At 36.2% G+C, this 23196-nt stretch overlaps 1 protein-coding gene across 2 annotated transcripts in view; it reads right to left on the reverse strand.

The window, feature by feature from the left end:
• Positions 1–23196, reverse strand: part of LOC101745638 (membralin) — a 103672-nt gene that overhangs the window by 80060 nt on the left and 416 nt on the right. For both annotated transcript variants that reach the window (XM_004933353.3, XM_004933354.5), the window contains exons 2-7: positions 22514–23064; positions 20867–21146; positions 19585–19624; positions 18385–18619; positions 15670–15760; positions 5574–5631 (exon numbers count right to left, since the gene is read on the reverse strand). In XM_004933353.3, coding sequence (XP_004933410.1) covers positions 5574–5631; positions 15670–15760; positions 18385–18619; positions 19585–19624; positions 20867–21146; positions 22514–22992 — 1183 coding nt within the window. In that variant the 5' untranslated portion in view covers positions 22993–23064. The remainder of the gene's footprint in view (positions 1–5573; positions 5632–15669; positions 15761–18384; positions 18620–19584; positions 19625–20866; positions 21147–22513; positions 23065–23196) is intronic.

Below are 23196 nucleotides of genomic sequence, written 5' to 3' on the forward strand. Positions count from 1 at the left end.
GGCTGTATCTTAGAACAACACAAGTCCACCTTCGCGTGGGTGTTGTCAAAGGCGACTGGAGGATCTACGGAGAATGGGCAGCGGCGTTTTCAGAGTTACACAAGCATAATACGATCAAATTTACTGGTGATATGGCGCAATGTGAGCGAATAAGGATCCATCCTGCCATTTCTCCCGCAAAGTTGTCATATTTTACTGTTTGAATGATGGAAGATCAGTTGTACCACACAATTAAGACTTCACCCTTATATTTAAGAGGATAGTGAATTTTACGTGTCAATGGCCTATCATGACTACTTAATACAAAGTGAGAGAAAAATTACCGTGAGAGCGTTTGCCTATCTTAAAAGAAAAAAAAAGGGTAAACTATTTCTTATCTTCAACAAATAACTTGCATTCTCGAAGGTTTGCGCGACATTGGTACAAAGCTACAGTTAAAGGTACGTAACCAAAGAACTGATTGAATTTACAAGAAAATTCGTTGTACACTAATTTCCGATAACCTTCACTTTAAAATGGCTTCGCTCAACTCTCAGAGCGGCTTCGTCTGTTATTGGTTTTATTTGTAAAGTCCTTGACCAAAACTACTACAATTTTGAATGTCGGTAATTCTCTAAGTACTACTTTTAATTCATACATACATTCATACTGAAGATTGCACAAAGTGGGAATGAGTTGCTCGCTCCGGACATTTCAATATTGTAAAATTGTTATGTTATAATTACTTATTGTAAAAATGAATATTTAAAAAAACCTAATATTTAAAAAAAAAACTAATATTAAAAAAAAAAAAAAAAAAAAGACATGCCCGCTGAGTTTCTTGCCAATTCTTCTCAGGACGGAGGCTAATTCTTGTGAATTGGCGGTAGTTCTTTTGACGTTCAACAAGTATGTACTTTCATTTATGTTGAATAAAACTTTTTTGATTTGATTTGATTTGATACTACATTGTAGACCAACAATAAAGGACGTTTCCATTTTATTTTATTTCAAGTTACGTGACAGACAATCATTAATTTAACATATTCTATCCGCTGGCTGCCCATTATATGCACATAGATTTGGTTAAGTGCATATAAGTCCACCAATAATTTTTTTTTTTCATTTGATGTACACAATTCTCAAGTATCTGTTACTTAAGAAGCAAAATAGATTCGTTAATGTGAAGTCAAAAGATAATGATTCTATGATAGATATTCCGAGAAGCCTTAAAGTAGAAATTGGAAAATATAAAATATACATTTCGATCCCACTAGACTTAATCTTATAAGTATCTAATTTGCAAATTTTTGCGATAAGGCGATTTTCTCCGTAATTTTCCCAATTATTTAGCTCCCAAATCGAGCGTAATTTTCCATGGCAATAAGGTATTTAGAGGGTATCGAAGCGAAAACGAAAATAAGCAGATAATAATGATGTGCCGACGTCAATAAAATCTGACGACTTTTCCTCGCCCCGGATCTTATTCCAGAGGAGGGGGAGAGATGTTTTTTTTTTTAACTTCAAGAATTTATCAAGTCAACATTGAGCTTTGTACAGACGATTTCGATGGCTTACATGAAAAAAGGTTTTTATATAATATAATACATATATATTTTAATGGGTGACATCTTGTGTACCTACCTATTTATGTACTATGGTACTTGTTTTATAATAATATTATAATAAGGCCTGCCGTCTTGTATGGATCAGCTTGTTGGACAACGAAAGTGGCGGATGAAAGGCGATTGCATGCAGCAGAGATGCGAATGTTGCGATGGATGTGTGGAATAACGAGAATGGATAGAATACGGAATGAATATGTTTGAGGAAGTCTGAAAGTGGCACCTGTGACAGAGAAGCTGAGGAGTGCACGTTTGGGATGGTATGGACATGTGATGAGACGGAATGAAAATGAGGTTGTTAAGAGAGTGTTAACTATGAATGTGGAAGGATTTAGAGGAAGAGGTAGACCTAAGAAGAAATGGATGGATTGTGTGAAAGACGATATGGGTAGGAGGGGAGTGAGCGAAGAAATGGTATATGATAGAAGAGTATGGAAGGAGAAAACATGTTGCGCCGACCCCAGGTGACTGGGAGAAGGGCAGGATAATGATGATGATTAAGAAGATGATATTAATAAGAATTTCAAAAATTTTATTTACAAGAATTTAAAAAATTCTTCTTCACTTTACTAGTGGTGGGACCTCTTGTGAGTCCGCGCGGGTAGGTACTACCGCCTAACCTATTTCTGCCATGAAGCAGTAATGCGTTTCGGTTTGAAAGGTAGGGCAGCCGTTGTAACTATACTGACATCTTAGAACTTATATCTCAAGGTAGGTGGCGCATTTACGTTGTAGATGTCCATGGTCTCCAGTAACCACTTAACACCAGGTGGGCTGTGAGCTCGTCCACCCATCTACGCAATAAAAAAAAATATAACATTAAACATGCACAGGAAGAGGCGTCGATGAAAAGAATCATTTTTTTATTATTGTTTTTATTAAAATAACGTGGCATGAACATGTTTTGTACCCCCTCATCTGTGTTCAAATAATTCACACTAGGGACAGTTCTCCGTGTCATCAGACATAATTTTAATTAAATAATTCGATGATAATCAAGCCTAAAATTATTGAATACAAACAAATTTTAAAGGCAAGCGTGCTAACGTTTATTATTATTATTTTTAAACTGAATTAACTATAATTAATTAACTATACTGAGACCTTAGAATTTATATCTCAAGATGGGTGGCGCATTTACGTTGTAGATGTCTGTGAGCTCCAATAACCACTTAGCACTAGGTGGGCTGTGAGCTCGTCCGCCCATCTAAGCAATAAAAAAAAACCGAGATACAATAATTTTAATAAGACATTTCAATGTATTCACTTACAATAGAACAGAAGAAATGTAAAATCGAGCACAAACAGATAACAGAAGCGATTTAATTACATTTTTAATTCCCTTCTTCACAAAGAATCGTTTAGTCTATTTAAATGTACATGGGTTATGATTAATTACTTTGTAAATGTGTTCATTTCGGCAGCATTGTATTAAATACAACAAACGGAAGCCCGTTTATGAAAATGAGCCTCGGTTTGATCCTTAGAGTTTATCCTATAAGTCCGACTGAAACATTCCGATATCGAGGCCAGGTATTAAGAATTTGTACTTTAACTACACTATGTAGTAGTATGTAGTCCTTTGCGTCAGATATTTTTATTTTTTTTTATTTTTAACTTCTAATACTAGAAAGTATAAAGGCGAACTTAATGCCATAGACATTCTCTAACAGTCTACCTTAGGGGAGTGCAGAGATGAAGCTTGGTAGGTGTAGTGTGAAGGTGATATTACTTAAACATATGTGTATATATAACATACATAATATTTATAGATATACATAAATATATACATATACATATCATAAATATATACATATAAAAATATATATAAACAAATATTATCAATTATTCACTTGACTAAAATAAAATAATAATGCTATTTTTTTTAATTAACGAAACGAATTAACATTACCACAACCAAGAATATGAAATAGAGAATATGTATATTAAAACTGCTTTTATTCTTACGTTTAACCACAAAAAACCTATAAACTTTTTGAATATACATTTTTCGGTAGGTTTTAATCTTTAAAATCTGGGCTTGTATTCATTATATTACACAAAATAATAAGATAACTAATTATTTTATATACAAATTTCATTAGTCATCAAAATGTTTTGACTGAATACTGAAAACTGATAATTTACTGTTAACATTTACTCAATTAAGAACATTGATTCTCCAGCGTTTTGAAATAATCATTTAAATACATATATAAACAAAGACTATAAAGTATTCGAGCTGAAAATAATAATCCTTTTATATTGTAAAAACCGTTTTCGATAATAAAAAAAAACTGTATAACTCTGCGTTTATTCACAAACCGGGGTAAGTAGGGATGAGTCGTCATAGATACCGAGCGGATCCTATTGAACAGATCTACCAGCACCTTGTATTGTACATTGAAAAGTTTTATCGTACAAGCTTGATCCGGCAGCATCTTTGGATAAATCTTATTTTTAGATTATGCGGACAATGGCAAACATTATCCTGTACATTTACGACACGTTTCATATTTCTCACCGTATAAGTTTAAATCTCTTTTATAAATCCTGTCACTGATCCCGAAAAAATGACCTGAATAGTGAAACCCACGCCCACCAAAAAGATAAGTATACTGCGTAAAAAATACGAACAATGAATACACACCACACGATTCTGAAAGAGGATTATTTTCAAAACAACGTTTACTTTACTAAGGTAAGTTTTTTTCTCGAAATAATGGAACCTGATATTATGGTGCCGATTTATTTGCTCATTAGTGTGGATTACAATGAGAAATAATATTGTTTATCATCAATAAAAATATTATCAATAAACACGGAGCGACGGGAAACGTCGAATCATAACAAAAACAAGTGTAACGTGAATCCTGTATGCCATAGTCACGCTCGAGCAGAGAACGGACTTTATTAAAGTTAATTATCGAGTGAAGCTTAGTGAAAGAAATTGACATCATAAACGCCAATTACTTGTTTGATTTCGCAAACAAAAACACATCAGATAATCTGAGCTCAACTCCAATCCCGTTGGAAGTTAATAATGGCGGGGAAAATTGAGATTTTTCATTTCTTGGAATAAAAAATGAACGAACCAAATTCCGAAACAATCATCGTATTGAAGCACTAAGGCAAGTGGCGGCGCGGCAAATACGGAAAGAAACAAATTATCTCTATCTGGCTAATTGTCGAGAGATCAAAGTGGGGGGAAGCACAAGGTACGTAAATCCGGGTTGTAATTTTTTTTTTTTTGTATTTTTCATGGAGGGTCGCGGCCGCGGGCTCTTTTCGCAATTATTGTTATTACAAAGAGATTGAAGCTGAGCCGGCTCAAGACTCGAGAATTTTTCACTGAATTTATTTTAGCATCTCCTAATTGCACTACAATTCATACTTCATAAATAAGTAGGATCGAATCTCACTGACTACCTCGGTTGCTAGGTAACGCTCCGATTTTGAAACGCTATGAGAGGTTCGAAAGGTTCTGCGAACAATATAATAGCGAGGGTAAAGTAATATCTAGACGCTATTAATACGAGCGATTATATTAAAAAACTCTTATTAAGTTTATACGGTGCGCTTTACACCGAAAAATAGTTCGAATGAAAACAGTCTAAATGCGATTAACTTTTCGAGTCGGCTGCTTTTAAATTCGAAATATCACATGGCATTCATATCAATCTGTGTTAACTTTATGATGAAATGTTTTAAATTAGCGATGTGCATTCATCGTCAAATTTTTGAACACACAAAGTACTCCAGATGAGCCGTCCGTGACCACGAAAATATTCCAAAAATGGCGGAAATAAAATAACGACAATAAACAAGGCGAGATTAAACCGTAAATTTAGTTTTAATTATAACCAAAGTGATATTAGTAGGTACGAAGTTACGTTTAGAAGTCGAAATTCTGGAAATAAAGAAATTACTTGCTTGATGAAAATAATGAATTTAGAAAATAAAACTTACCAATAAACACGAAGATTTGATGATGGGCGTAACGCAGCAACATCGATATGGAGACGGTCTGCCGAAATAATAATTCAATTATTTTTATTATCTCCTTGTTTAAAAACATCAATTAGTAAATGAGCATTCTCTACACTTGGTATTAAATTTGAATGCCACCGTCCTTTGTACAGATTAACTCACGACCCACAGGATATACAGATAGGTCCGTAGATAATGCAATTTAAATACCAATGAGAAATTGAGATATGAGGTTAAAATTTAAAATCGCTTTGGGTTACCCCTCAAAACAAGTCAACTAAAATGCAAATCTTGTACATTCAGTATTAAAGTATGTAACTTTCTTTTATATTGCTCTTTTGGAACGAGCTCACGGCCCACCTGGTGTTAAGTAGTTACCGGAATCTTGAGATATCAACAACGTAATTACCGTCACCCTCCTTGAGACATGAGTTCTAAGTCTCAGTTTTAGGCTGCCCCACCCTTCAAGCAGAAACGCATTATTGCTTCAAGGCACGAATAGGCAAGGTGGTACGGTACATACCCGGCGAACTCACAAGACGCCATACCACCAGTAATTACGCAATTACTAATTTTTGCGGGTTTGATTTACATAATGTTGTTCCTTCACCGTGGAAGGCATTTGTGAACACGGGCTAAGCACATAGTTCACTAGAAAAATTGATACTCGTCTGTGGAATTCGAACACCGACACAGTCGCATCGCTCGTTACGAACGCTCAGGGCCTCTTATCATTTAGGACACGACGACTTCAAATGCATTATTCGATCACGACCAAATTATCACCGCAGTACTTTTACAGATTTTTTTAACATGTACAGGTGCGTCAAAAAAAACCTTATCCAAATTATTGATTAATATGTTCAACCATTATCTTAATCTCTCATTAGTGGAACGTAAATTTATCAGTGAACAGTGTTATTCGAAACGTCGAAAACCATTGTTGATTAAAGATTTTAAGCAGAATAAGAGCTAGTTTTAAAAACATTCAGTTTTCACCAATTTAATGAACAATTAACTAACGGAAGAGTCCCGTCTCACTGTTACTTAAATGGATTCAATCTGCACTAAGCGTTTCGTTAATGAAATGCAATCGAGGCGAGGCGGTGCGGGGAGCAAATGATGTGGCGAAAAGATTGATAGCGGCCACACGCGGGGACGTGCTACTCTCACTTTTAGATACACAAAACTTAACAGATGTTTTCCTCAAATCGCCAAAGTAACATAGTTAGAGAGAAAAAAAAACGTTTTACTCCTGACTTCTTAGTGATTGATAGTTAAGGGTCGAAATGTGCAAAAATATTCTACGATATTACCTACACATTTAGGCCAGGTAACGATATTCTTTAAAGCCTTTTAGAATCACACCCATTTGGCGATCACGAATCAGTATTTTCTATTACAATTTAGGTACAATTGAGGGTACCAGACCGCGCGGCAGATTGCCGTTACGATGGACCGGTTCCGTCAAGGAGTGCACAAGAAAGGTGGCGAGGTACGCGAGGAATGGCGACATCTTGTGAAGCGCACCACTAACCGAACTGATGACCACGACCACTCTGTCCAGATTGCAAGCGACTAAGAAAAACTACAATTTAAGGATTATGCTCTCTATAGTCTCGGCATATCTTTTTTTATTCATCAACGTATTGAAAGGATTTTAGAATAGACGCGGCGACACAAAATGCGACAAGACGCGTCGGACCGTGTGCAGCAACGTCCATCGGTCAATGGAGCGTGCGTAATCCGGCCACCGGCGGCTGTTAGTTTTTACGGTAGCCGTAAACTAAAGAGCCGGGCATCGATCGTTAATATTAAAAGGCGTAGCGGTTAATAAGCCGGCTTCTGCGTTTATTGGGTACCTAACTTATAGTGATCGATCAAACGCAAGTAGGTTTATACACTTCATTGTTCCCGTTACGCCGGCAACTTCCGATATAGAATTGTTATGCGAACCGTAGTTACCTTGATGAAGCACTACCGAGTTAGAAATTCAGCTTCCAGTTCGGGAGAACGTGTACGTACACATTTTGTTCGAAGCATATGCCACATTAACATTGGGAAGTTTCCCTCAACATAACAACCACATAAGCGTATGCCTTTCGTAAACATTTAAAGCCAAGAGTTTGAAGGTCTTGGTTAGAAATTACACCCGCGAAACTTAAGAATAGCATTGTTGTGGAACGAGGTTTGTGTAACAAAAATAAAACGCAAAAGCCAGATCAATCATCTACATAACAATATACTTACTCGTAGACTGTTTGACGTTACGTTTTATCAGACTAATTATACCAACAGTATTTTATTCGTATCCACTATACCAAGTACTAATTTGTGGAGATAAATAAGGATCTAATATTCACATAAATAAAGTGCAAAAACATCGGACACGTACTCTTGTATAAACCACTGAACGATCTCAAAGTTGACTATTTTTACGGAAAGATTTACATAGACCGCCAACTGTGTAAAATAAAGACTGGTGACATATACGCGTGGCGTCGGACCGTTTTCCTCTATACATTTCACACGATATAATATGAATATATTTATGTACCGGATGTACCTAAAATTGAACGTCAAAGATACCTACCTACCTAGTGAATAGACGTGATGATTTTCGAACCACGTGTAGTCTATTTCCGACTACAGATTTTCTAAATCTGATGGTCTTTCTGTTTATAATGATAACGTAAAAAACTTTTACAAAATATTAAACAGTGGTATCAAACATGGTAGCTGCTAGTTTGTTAATTTAATTGAGGTATGGCGCTGCTATAGGTATTCGGAACACCCTGTATATTTATTGTATGAGGACTAAATATGTATAGATTGAAGAAGTTACCCAACAAACTAGTTCATGTCTGGTTTCTTCAAGCTATATAGTACAGAAATAACGTTCAACATAAAAGTAGCAAGAGTAAAATATGAGTTGTTCTATTTCAAATATCGCTCAGTATACAGAGTCCTAGAGGACCGAATAGAATGGAATGGAAAGATAGAAAAATTACTTGAAAGTACTCTATTATAGTATCTCATTCAGTCGACAAAGTAACGATGTTTTATAACACTTTTTAAAAATTGACATTTAAAAGTAGAACTATTGGTTTAATAGCACTCTTTGTTGCCTCGTTAATGTTCAAGTATAATTTAGGCTGTAATATTTAAATGCAAATGCTGTGTAGCTTTATACAAAGACTGCAGTGCTTACTTCTGTCCTCACTAAATTTTAGTATCCTGGCAAATATTTCGTCATGTTGTTCGACAATTTAATTAATGCAATTTCTCGGCTCGTTGACAGCGTGATATAAGAGCATGTAAGGAATACACGTCACGGGGGAAGAGTTAAGGTAATCAACCATACCGAAAGGTGAGCTACTTCGATTGAAATGCGACGACATAATTTATAACGATGGGCTAGTATAAAGCAACGCGTTGCTTTGTCTTTTGATACTAGACTGATAATACAAAAATCTTAATTTACTTGTTATTTTCAAACACAACTTTTATAGTACGGTGAAGGAATAACATCGTGTAATAAAAATCAAACCCGCAAAAATTATAATTTGCGTAATTACCTACTGGTGGTAGAACTCTTGTTAGTCCGCGCGAGTGGGTACCACCACCCTGCCTATTTCTGCCGTGAAGCAGTAATGCGTTTCGGTTTGAAGGGTGGGGCAGCCGTTGTGACTTACTTGAGACCTTAGAACTTATATCTCAAGCTGGGTGGCGTATTTACGTTGTAGATGTCTATGGGCTCGAGTAACCACTAAACACCAGGTGGGCTGTGAGCTCGTCCACCTATCTAAGCAATAAAAAAATAAAATAAAAAAAGTAGGCATTACAGTTGTGTTTAAGTACTTTTGTAATACAATGTTTTTCTTCCAGCAATAAAATAACATAATTAAACATTAAATTTTCATTTTCATTTCCACGATTTCGCCATTCGAAACTAAACGAATTTTTTTTTCCGCGTACCATTTGAAAAATACGAACTCGAAAATTCCACTCAAAAGAGTCGGTCTATTTACAAAGAGCTCTGTAAAACAAACATAAGGTGAGTTACGAAGCGTGGGCGTGCATCGCGGACCCAGGAATTCGGTGCCGTAATAAAGTTTGAAAGGGCTGTAAAAGAGCAATAACTGTATGTCGGGGAGAGAGTCCCGATTTTAGTAGCGTGCGGACCGCACCTCGAGTGATACCCTATTAATTGATCCGTAATGTAGGTTACTCGGAAATATCGATCGAATTTCGTTGATGTATTATTTTTTACGGTTCATAGTGATGATATGGCCAGCAGTGATTTACCAACTAAAATAAAACAACGCGATTCAAACTGTGACGGGAAGCGAATGACCGAGCTTTAATAAATCGAATGTAATGAAACAGATTAGTTATTATAAATAAGTATCAAGAGATGTCACTAGTAGCATCTGTATTTTGATATATTGACAAAACCAACAATACATATGAGTCGTCTATTAACAAAGGTGGCAATCTGTGCATTTGGACAAAAAAATGTTATTGATATGTCAATACAGATTGATTTGAATATAATCATCTCCTTCAAAGAATACGGTTCAAAACCTGCATTAAATAAAGGTTAATACTTAACCTGTTATTTATCTAAGATGTCGTTCAGAAGAGTTTTGTGACTGCCAATGGAATACAAAGTCAATAATTCGTTTTTCTGATTTACCAATAATTGTCCAAAAATCACATTGCCGGCTTTGATAATAGTCGACTCATATAGTCCAAGATCCCAGGGCCATCTTACTCTAATATTACAATTAAAAAATTTGGTATACGAAAATATATTAATTTTAGTTCATTAGCTTTCTGTAATGGTGATACTGTGGTAGTGTCATTTAATATCCCATTCTCATCATAAGAAAATAATATCATAAAACACAAAATACAACAACAATATAAAGTATCAAAATAGTGATTTCCTAGAATCGATGACATTAATTGTTATAGTTTACCCTGAGAAACCGAATATTATCTTGTATTTATAGATTTGTCATATAAAACATTCGAACAATCTATATGGGAAAATTGTGATGTATGTGTGTTAACTTTACTGTACGTGTTTTGAATTGTTTCTACTCGACAATAAATAAATTTCATCTGCCTTAAAATGAAACACCGGCTCTGTTTCGTATACTGCAGTAAATATTTCCAATGTTATCTTTACAAAGTTATTTATTATGCACAGTGGTGCTTTGCATCTATGTTAATTTCGTGAATTATGTAGATATGTAGGAACCTCCTAAAATTACGATTGGATATCGGCGTGTCGTTGGTCAAATTTGTTTTTTTTTGAACAGGGGGCAGGACCTCTTACGATCTGTCCGCACCTAGGGGCGCCCGGGGAATATAGATCTTGACAGTCTTCAGACGTTGGTAACAGATCGGGAGCCCAAGGATGTTTTAAGGGCTCTATCCACTAAGCGACTGCTAGTTGTTAATGACCCTAACTAATATACAATTCCCAGTTGGTATGATCAAGATTTTTGGCCTTCAGGTTCTAGGTTTAACCTATTCTATGTGTGTATGTTTCTTGCAGCCATAATTTAGGAGAAGAAAACGAAAAGTACTTAAGTCAGACAGACAGATAAATCACAACTCATTTTGTTTCTTGTTTTAGTAGTGGATGTGGTAAACCAGATAAACTACTCCATTTTCATATCAGTGTACCTTGATACAAAATTTTAAAATGAGTATTAAGTAGCCTGTAATACATTTTGGGCTAATCTGTTTGATACTGGATTTAGTGAATGTATCGGTTCTCCTTATCAAAATTGATAGTATATAGTTTCAGAGTAAAAATTTAAAAAACCGATCCGAAAGAGAGGTCCCAATAAATCCGATCCGATTTTCATAAACATTAAACATCACAAACGATTTGCAAGAACATATAATGTATATATTAATACGTAAAGCAAAAGCTTTGTACCCCTTTTTACGAAAATTGCGCGGACGGAGGAGTATGAAATTTCCCACACTTTTAGCGAATATAGGAAAGGAATGCAGAATACTTTTTTTTCAAATTATGTTTAAAAATACATTAAATCAATAAAAGAAACATTACACACACGCATATAAACTCTTTTGTTATTGTTAAAGTCTGTGGTCAAATTGAGAATAGATAAGTTTTGTTTGTCTTTATTACATTATTTGTCTATAACGATATCTTAGCGAAATCTGTGATTACAGTCGTAAAGTCTTTGACAATACAACCATAATAATTTTCTAAATTATGATTTAAATTAATAATTATAATCGAACTAGCTGACCCGGCAGACTTCGTAGTGCCTCAATCGATAAATAAAAGACCTAAAGTTTTGTATAAAATAAACTTAAAACAAACAAACGGAATCTGCCCGACGGAGGACACAGCAAAGGAAAAACAAAATTGTTATTTTTATTTAATTCCGAGGATTTTCATATTTATCTACCTTTTAAACCTACTCTGGACTTCCACAAATAATTCAAGACCAAAATTATAATAGCCAAATCGGTCCAGCCGTTCTCGAGTTTTAGCGAGACTAACGAACAGCAATTCATTTTTATATACATGGATTTTGACAACTGGGGTACCTACCACTAGTTAGTTATATATAAAAATGCCGAAACCCTATTTGTAAGCCCTATTTGGTGTCTTTGTATGGCTAGTGGGTGAATATGTTTAAATTCATTTAAACATTCATTTAATTAAATTCATTTAAACATATGAGTTAAATCGAATTTCAACTGAGATTCCTTCATAGCAGGCGGCGGGGGCAGTCTTACATCCAGTTCTAACCCCTGTAGGAGCTTCATGGGACTCGTGTGCACCGTTATTTTAGTCAACGACTGTGTCGGTCGCGTATCTGATGGCAGAGTTAACCGTAGTAGCTCCTTCTACTTCTACCGGATTGTGTCGCTCGGGTGTTAAATCAAGAATGCAGAGACGTCGTTAAATGGGTAGCTATAGTATTTTCACATAGATTTCGACGCCACTCTCAGTGCGATGATCACCGCGACAACAAAAACAAAAATGTAAAGAAAAAAAAAGTGTGGCAGTAGCCGTCACGGAACACAAGATATTTGACAGATGCCTATAGTTCTGAACAACAACATTCGGACCGTCGGTCTACCGAGCAATATCACTCGCTTGGTGGAAGATCTTCATGATGGAATGGAATCCGTAATCGTAATTTATAATTAACTGAATTTAGTACATCTACAACGGAAACTATAAAATAAACGGCGGAAATGCATAAAATAAGCGCTATATAAAACGTTAAAAGTGTTTTTAATCATTCCAATTGCTCTAAGTGCTTTGTAAGCCGTGCCACTAATCCACAAAGAGTCGAATCGATCGAGTGATATTTGAACAAAACAAAACGTGCACAATAAGTTTTTGTTTTTAATTTTTCTTTCTTAGGTGTGTGGACGAGCTCACGGCCCACTTGGTGTTAAGAGGTTATCAGAGCCCATAGACATCTACAAAGTAACCCACCTTGAGACAAAAGTTCAAAGGTTCTCAGCTGTACAACGGCTATCCCACCCTTCAAACACATTACTGCTTCAACGTATTATAGAAATAAGCAGGGTAGTGATAGCTACCCGTGCGAACTCACAAGACATCCTATCACCAGTAATTACGCGAATTATAATGGAGCGGGTTTGATTTTTACTACAAGACCTTAATCCTTCACCGTGGAAGTCAATCGTGAACATCTGTTAAGTACGTATTTCATTAGAAAATTTGGTAACTGCCTGCGGGATTCGAACACCGTTGCATCGGTTGAATACGAATGCACTGGGAGTCTTATCCTTTAGGCCACGACTACAAAATTTATATCTGACTTCCATAGTTGTAGCTAAATTTTACCAATTTTCAAATTCTATCATAAGCTTCTAAATTTAAAGAGGCCAACGCGTGGGCGGTATCGTTCTTTGGGTAGTATACCAGCGTGATGGCCAACCAGTATTTAGTAGTGGCCCTACCACTACACTTTATGTAAACCCGCACGGAAAGGTACTACCTTCTACCGCTAAGTAGTCATATTCTCCGCTTTGTAGAGTGGGGCTGCCATTATACAATGCCATGGCAAAAACAACCTTACGTCGTGGGTGGTTGCTTTCATATTGTAACGTCTACGAGTTCCGGTAACCACTTCACATAAGCCGTGAACTCGCTGACTTAATAATGTAATAAAAACAAAATTTAAAAAAACCATACTCCCGTAGTTTTCGCATAATGCTCGAATGAAAAAATACAAAAACAAGGAGAAGAAGGAGCTAATTAAGTCTTTTTTATATTATCGAGATTTATAAGTACTTCTTTCCTGTCATTTGAAAGTATAAAAACAGCACCATCTGGGGATTTCTTTCAGCATCAGACAATTCTCGAATTCCTACTAGTAACACAATTTTGATAGGTTACCCTAAAGTATGCTACTTGGCACTAGATGGCAGTATGATAGATACTTCTAGCAGGCAGTATGATAGATCTAAAAACGAATAGTCACGTCACTTTGTGACGTGACTATTCGTTTTTAGATGGCGCTACATAATGTTAGATTCGATTTTGTTCATTTGATAAATTACCAATTATTGTAATAAATACCCGTATTACTATTATCATGAGTTAGGCAAGTATAGTGTTCACACACGCGGCCCGCACACATAAATTATCGGCTGGTCATCCAATTCCGTCTTTGCGAGATAGCCCATCGGAGCACCGTAGTACGTGAGGAATCTAAATTCCACGACGACCTCCATTTACAACTGATAGGTAATTTACCTTAAGACAACGTTAGAACGCTTCTTCGAAAAAGCGGCGCGTCATGATAACCCACTTATGGTGGCCGCCTCTAACTACTACATATCCAACCTAGGCCTCGGAGCCCAAAATATTTAGGATCCACTACCGCTCGCTCGACGACCCGCCGATCGGGCGTCTTAGGGATGACACCGCCAGTCTGATTATAATGTTCCATCACCACCGGATCGGAATCGCGACGCACTGAGAAGATCCGGCGAGAAACTCAGTGGGCTGTGTCTATTTATGGTTCAGTTTGCTCGTCGAACTTTTCGTCGTAATCGGCGAGTTCGAGAAGGACAGTGACCGCGGTCCTTGATGAGCCTAAAAGCACCGAGAGTGGATCCTGAGGATCCGACAAGGAATGTTTCGGGCGACAGCGGCTTTTGTAAGCCCGTCACCTGTATCGGATATGTAATTAGCGGATTGGCGATCCGATCAAGAGGTTTATTGTGTCGCACCGCTTTCTCCAAGTAGCGTTTTGATACTACCTTTAGATACTTACGTATCGGTTCTAAATTTATGTACCGTACCACGGTTTGGCATGTCAATTGTGGCGTATGAAATGAGAATCCTAACACTAATTTCCCCTTTTTTTTCCTACCTAAGCTGATAGCCTTGAGAGGCTATTTCAGCGTAACCTTAACTAGTAGGTGAGCTCACGGGGCTCAAACCTGACGACGTTGCTAACACGAACCCTAGCAAGAGCCGTGCTGCGCAGAATCTACCGCCGGATCGGAAACGCGACCCACTGAAAAGATCCGGCGAGAAACTCAGTGGACTGTGTCTGTGGGTTAATTTACTCGTCGAGCCCTTCGTCGCAAGCGACGGGTTCGGTAAAGTAAGGTTAAGCTCATTTGAGCCACCCGGGCACCCAGTCCTCACCCGCATCCTCGCCGTACGACGTCCACTCGTTGTCCACAAGTGGTCCACGGGTGGCCGCTATGTGGTTAACGAGTGGACGTCGCTTGTTCAACGAATTTAGTATTTGGTCAATCGAGTAGTCTGTTAACTATTGGTATGTGCCGTCCTCACGTGGATCATTCGTAGGCAGCGTTGGCAATGCGCAGTCGCCGTAAGGCAAGCATGGGGGTTGTCGCCGAGTGGTCGACCCGCCATCCGCGCGTGGGGCTTACGACATAATCTAACCTCACGAGGCGAGGCGGTACGGAGTCAGCGCCGGATGGCTCTAATGAGCTGTGACCTTTAGATGGTGTTTTTTTATTTGTTTTTTTAATCATATATTTTTAATATACTTACGAATACGAGCATAATAAAGAAAGCCGCTACGTATGAGCTGCGGGCCGTCAGCATCGAAACGAAACGGTAATGCTCGCCGGTGATCACGTTCCTGAAACAAACAATGCAATATAATACAATACAATACATACATCTGAGGATTGGAGATCGGGACACTTGCTGACTTAACAACGTCTAGTTAACGAATTGAAATATTAACTGGCTGAACTAGAGATTGTTTAATGATCTAAATGCCGACCTCACCTAGTCAGATAAGGTGGAAACAAAGAAGAACAAGATCTAAATGCGCAGACGAGTGACGAGACATTAAGTTTCCACTAAATATCGAAGTCCATAAACCCCACAAGCTGAATTCCACCTACCTCTACAGACATTAGGTCGGAGTCTCCGTATAACACTTATCGCAACCTTCACAAACCAGAACGCTTCACTGCTTTGGATAAGAAATAGGTTCTTCGAAAAAGCCACGCAATGCGATAATCCTCTTATCGCGGCCGCCGTAAACAACGTACCCGATGCAGACGATAAACAATAAACAATTCATTTAAGATCCTTCCAATCTACTTTCAGCGCTTTTATGCATTTCAAGCACTGGTCATCGTTCTCATCAAACACGTCGAATGCGATGAAGGGTTCGTCGTGCAAGTCCACAGACAAAGCACACTGACTTTCTCCCTAGATCGCAGCGGGTCGCGATCCCGATTCAGTGGTGGATACAGCGAAGCACTGCCCTTACTAGGGCAGATCTTAGCAAAGTCTTTCAGGACAAACCCCGTCAGCTCGCCGACACGTTCGGTGAAACTAGCATAACCCCTCGAGGTTACGAGCAGTTTAAATTTAGTATATATGTATAGGTAAGCCTTGTTAATGTTGAAGCCTTGGAGATTGGTTCATGCAAAACAAGTTGGGTTTTTCCAAAATTATTTTGTTATATCTGTACATTGTATTTGTATTTAAAATAACTATTGTTTTCTTAATTTTATTACAGAGGGATCATTCAATAGCCAGCCTACATTAACACTTCTAATATGATATATAATTATATTCTTATTCAAAAAATGGCTAATTCAATTACTAATTAATAATTAAATCAGAGTTCAGCCCTGCTTTTGACCACAGAAGGGGGATAGAGATCGGCTTACACGATGTTAAGTATTTATAAGGCTGTAAGACATCATAAAAATATGCATTAAACTTCTCAAGATAGTGTTTCTGAGAAAATTCTAAGATAAAAAAAATTCGTTAGATTCCACAAATCGAATTATCATTGTATCGTTTTTAAGCTGTAATGCAATAACCCCGCATCTACATACAATATGAATATTAATATTCTCTTTTGGCTACGGAGATGGAATAACGTAACGTGAAAGTCAAGTATTACGTATGCGAAGTACATTAAAAAAAAAGCAATTGTGTTTTAAATAAAGTAATGCGTACTCGTACTCTAAAAAAACGACAAAAGTATCTAATTACAGAATATTGAAAATAATTAATTCTAAGCCTAATTTCTTTCAAAGAGTATTTGTTTCCAGATTGGCTTGTAATAGGTTTAAACATTCTCTGGAAACGCACTATGGATGAAGGCAGTGGTTCCAGAGACTAACTAGATTAGAGTGTGTGTTTCCCGAGCGCTATGACATGTCCTTCTTCAAACGAGGCTTGTGGAGAGTGTTAAGCAGTTGGCAGCGGCTTGGCTCTGCCCCTGGCATTGCTGAAGTCCATGGGCGACGGTAACCACTCACCATCAGGTAGTCCGTGTGCTCGTCTGCCTACGAGGGCAATAAAAAAAATTAAAAAAAAGAATATTCAGGCAGCTAACAATGCAGTGAGGCAATCGAGACGGGATCATAACAAACCTAAAATATGAGATGCAATGTAACTCCTACTCCATTACGAAGTATATCTAAATAAATAAATAATAAGTTTATTCAGAAAAAAACCTCAAGGAACGTAGGTACTATATGAAAAACAAAGAAACATAAAATACGGACTACAAGTTTCAAACTTTTTATTAGCTCTTTTAACGAATTCTTCTATTTCCAATTAAATATATAAATTTCACAGGAAAGTGTCAGCCGTGAAAGTTTTTATTTTCAATCGTTCATTGCGTCTTCATTTGTGATTAGTACCATAATTGACAAAATCAATGATTTTTAAATCGTTTATTGATTGATTTGCCAGTCAGTGTTCGATGTTATTTCACATTGTTTACGATATCTTGCGATAAGATATGATGATATTTCAAAACTAAATGTACATTCACGTTAATTTTCGAAGAATAAAATTAGATTGCTTTTTTCCTCTACCAAAATCAAAAATACTACACAATTTTCTGCATAAATAAAATAACACTTGAAATTCAAATTTGACACTTACTTGAAATTATTATTACGTTACATTGTGTATTAGTATGTATATTTTATAAATGTATATATGTAAGGAATTTGTGTATGTATATATAGGTAATATGTATGTGTGTACGTGTATACGTGGTACACCGCGTGTAATTAGTTTCCAAACGATTCTTTTCCACCTGATGGTTGGCTGGAAGAGATCGCTCTTAGCGATAAGACCGCTAATCGTACAATTTTTTTGTATTTAATGTTTCGCGTTGTTTCTTTTGTTGGTGTACAATAAAGAATACTCTCTCTCTCTCTCTCTCTCTCTCTCTCTTGACACTTCTAAAAGAATCTATTTCGCTCGAGTCAAACATACCTCAAATACCCCTTGTTATCTTCTTGTTCAGCGAGGGTCTTTATCGAGGCCATCAGCAGATCGTCATAGCCGAGGAACTCGTCGAGGACGAAGCGGGAGAAGGAATCTCCGAAGCACTGATCGCGCTGGGGGTCCAACGTTACGATCTTGACGGGTATCTTGAGGCGGAGTCGGGCGCTCGGCGACAGGCGGAGGAAGCCGTACTCGAGGGAGTACTCGAGTATGTAGTCGTCATCTGTAAATATAATCCGTAATGTATCTATAATAATAATCGTACCTGTAATGTAACTATACTTGAGATCTTAGAACTTATAAATCAAGGTGGGTGGCGCATTTACATCGTAGATGTCTATGGGCTCCAGTAACCACTTAACACCAGGTGGGCTGTAAGCTCGTCCACCCATCAAAGCAATAAAAATAATAATAATAATAATAATAATACATCTATACAAATTATCTAATATATAAATCTACAGTGGTTTTTACGGATGTTCCGTTATAACTACTGAACCGTGCATCCGATTGACTTGAAACTTGGTATCCATGTAGTAAATACATGTACTTAATGGATAGGCTAATATTTATATGAGTGTTGGACTCCCTAATAATAATGACAATAAATAATAATGTTCATTTTAAATGCCCAGCGAAGCGGGTGAGTACAACTAGTATGTATATATATACATTTTGAAGACATATGGGACAAGTTCAATGTAATTTTTGAACTATTAAATCGATATTTTTTTATTGGTTAGGTAGGTTCACGGCCCACCTGGTGTTAAGTGGTTACCGGAGGCCATAGACATCTACAACGTAAATTGCGCCACCTACGTTGAGACATGAGTTATAAGGTCTCAGTTTTTACTGTACAACGGCTGCCCCACCCTTCAAGCCGAAACGCATTACTGCTTCACGGCAGAAATGGGCAAGATGGTGGTACCTACGCGTGGTACTCACAAGAGGTCCTACCACCAGTAAGTTTCCTGCAATTATGAACTTAATAAAAGCGAATGGTGGTAGGTTGCAGCTTGGCTGTGCCTTTGGTACCGCTGATGTTCACCGAATGTAACCACTTACCATCAAAGAGACCGTATGCTCCTTTGCCAAGAATAACAAAAACGGACAAAGAAAAAGCGTTGTGGAATAGAAACATTATGCGCAACGGACATTATATTATCAATGTAACATAACGTTTCTTACCTTTTGAAGACTCATTGGCGGCTGACTCATCTAGAGATTCCTGAAACATATCAATGGTAATATTTTATTAAATAAAAACTATAATATAAGTATCTCAAATTCAACATAAGCCTTATTACATACAATTATCTCCAGAACTCTGACACAGTTCACAGATTTTGTTGATGTCGTAGTGCAAGTTTTTTTCTTCCCAACCTGAGAGATTTTGCCAACACTAGCGCAGTGCTTCACAGAATCTACCACGGGATCGAAATCGCGACCCAGTGAGAAGAACCGGCGAAAAATCAGTGGGTTGTGTCTATGGGGTAATTCTATATTATAAAAGCAAGGGCAAAATAAGCTAATATATCTTTGAAGAGTACAGGAAATTCAAAGACTCTTCATAATGGTTTAAGAAATGTCATAAGCCACAGGAATGACTTTATCTATCTCTCCAATATATAATTTACAAGTTAGAGACGATGGACTTTCCTTAAATCGAAAAATATAATATAGTGCGATGCTATGATACATCAAATAAATATAATATTCAAATTTACTCAAATGTTTTTTACATGGTAATTATATTGACTTCAAGATTTAAGACCTAGTGTTGCTTTTAACAATGCCAGTACCACTTTATTAATATTACTACATAAATTACTACTAAACATTGCTATTCTGTATAATTTCATTACAAATACCATATTAAGTTTAATCTTTTATGCACATTCAATTATGTTCAACCTTGGTTAAATTTTTTATTGACTTTTTTAGAAACAATATGTTAGTAGTAGGTACGTTAGTAACAATCTATATATATAAAAATGAATTGCTGTTCGTTAGTCTCGCTAAAACTCGTGAACGGCTGGACCAATTTGGATAATTTTCGTCTTGAATTATTTGTGGAAGTCCAGAGAAAGCTTAATTGGTAGATAAATATGAAAATGCTCGGAATTAAATAAAAATTACAATTTTGTTTTTACTTTGATGTGTCCCCCGTCGGACGGATACCTTTTGTTTGTTTTAAGTTTATTTTATACAAAAGTTTAGGTCTTTTATTTATTAATTGAGGCACTACGAAGTCTGCCGGGTCAGTTACTATAGAATAAATAGGTAGTAAAATATAAGTTATATATTTGCTACAATACTGAATTTAAATACTTTACATTATTTACAAGGGAAAGCTATGTTTTTAGTTTAGATGATACCATCGCTCCAGTCTGGATATTAAATGTATTTACTATAAAACTTTTTTTACTTATAATGTCATTTAGTTATTACATTAAAATATTTTCCTTACATCAATTAGTTTAGAATCCTTGTCTATATCTTCCACTAGACCCAGAATCCCTTCCCATATGGAGGAAGAAGGCTCAACATCTTCTCCAGAAACTATAGTTGTATTAAGATCAAGTTCTTCATTCACATCCTCTGTTTTGTCAACATATGAAGTTTCTACAATTCCTTGGGAAGTGTCCTCGTCCTCATGTATTCTAGTAATGTTCCCATAATCTGTTCCATCTCGAATGTAATCATCATCTTCTATGTCATCGCTAGTTGATGATTCAATATTGACAAAACTGAAATATACATTTTTTTGAAACAATAAGTAACAAGATATTTTTTTTTTAATTCAGTGATAGTTTTGTAGGCATACGACCCACCAGTTGGTAAGTAATCACCTTCGCTCATGGATGAAAGCAATGCTAGGGACACAACTAAGTCAGTGCCTATTGTAACAGTATTTCTTATCATTAGTAGACAGCTTACAGCCCACCTTGTATTCAGGGGTTATAGAATTGGACATCACAATATGCATATGGTAGCCCACTTTGAAATCTATTATTGGTTATGGCCTGGATATGGCTTTGCCCTTGGCATGATGTCCATGAGCAACAATGACTCTAGATGGGGGATGCTGTGTGACTTGAAAGAAGACGCTTTAGCACTTTTAATAATGCAATATATTATAAAATCATAATTACATCTCAAACTCATTAGACATTAATTTTAATGCCCTTAGTTATTCAATTCCAATTTATAGTAGGTACCTATGGTTTGTTATGGAATATTAAAAATATCAGTTAACACACAACATGGAAAAAATATTTCTCCAACAGTCACTGAATATTTGTGCAGAATACTTGTTACCAGAATATTTAAACAAAAACAGCATTGCATCAAATGTGAACTTATATTATATATAAAACCTTCATTTAATTGCTGTCACTTTTAGATAATTTAGTGTCAAGGTTACTAAATTGACTGATAGCCAAAGAACACCTAGACAATAATGACCTTACAAATAATACTTTTATTCATAAGCTTTACATATTTAATAAAATATTTAATTAATAGTAAAAACAGGTCTTATCAGATTCGAGTAGGCACATTTAACTTGCGTAAAAATATTGACGGACTAAAAAAATTAATATACACATTTTAACACCAAAGTTCCCCATTATAGCATTGAAAACTTACTTAATTATGATTTAATTAGTTTAAACTAAAATGGGACTAGCTAATAGGTGCCAAACATCATTATTTTTATAACATTAATTTTATGTTTCACAGACATTGTGTAAGCTATTAATACTTAAGCATCAATTTCAAAATATCATACTTATATATATATATATTTCATTATTGAGTCACCTTTGAAGTCACCACAACAAAAATGACTTTTTTTAACACAATGCAGGTGCAACAAAAAAAGGTCACTAAGAGGACAAGCATTGATTTAAAATTTCTAAAATTATGTAAATCATACACCAATATGTGTTTTATAATCACTTATAATTTAAGAACACTAAGTCAAGGCCAGTAATTTTCTGTTGACAAGGTTGCATATAATTTGAATTAAGGACCTCTCACACATTAAAAACGACTAAATTTTAATAGGCAATTTTTTTCTAGTATTAACATCGAAGAAAATGCAAGTGCTTACCCTTCAGTAGCTAACATCCCCAGCATAGAATTAAGCTCTTCTTTATCTTTCTTTAATTTACGTTCTTTTGCATAGCTTTGTTCAATAGAATAATCTTCTGAAGGATTTCTAAGTATTTCAACTCTCAGTATACCATCTCTGGGCCAAGAATCTTTTACATGGTTCAAACATGTCGTAGGTGTCCTTGAAAATGCTATATGTATGTAAGCTAGCACAAAAAAGGCTAATATTGCTTTTAGGAGTACAAGAAATTCAAAGAATCTTCGTACTGGCCTTGGAAATGTCCGTGCATAGGCAACGGCAAACTTGAAGAATAATGCATGAAATAATCTCTCTCTGACATTGAACAGTGGATTTTGATTATTGTTACGATTTCGATTCATTCCTGCATTGATAACTGGCCCGCCTGGTAAAAAATTGTTTTCTGGATTTACTCCAGGCGGCAAGTTGTTTGCAACTTGTGGTCCTCCAGTACTCATTGTTCCTGTCTTAGTTTGGATTATTTTGTGATACTCCAATCTATGTTATTTTGGTTTTTACATTACTCTCACCTGAAAGTGAAAGTAGATTAAAATATAATACGTAAAAATTTCGTCCATCATAATTTGGCAATGAAATGAAAGGGGATAGTTGAAAATTAGTCCCTTGATAATTACATTCCATGTGTTTTTTTTTCTTCAAAC

The sequence above is a fragment of the Bombyx mori genome, chromosome 19, assembly GCF_030269925.1.
Source record: "Bombyx mori chromosome 19, ASM3026992v2".
Lineage (NCBI taxonomy): Eukaryota > Metazoa > Arthropoda > Insecta > Lepidoptera > Bombycidae > Bombyx > Bombyx mori.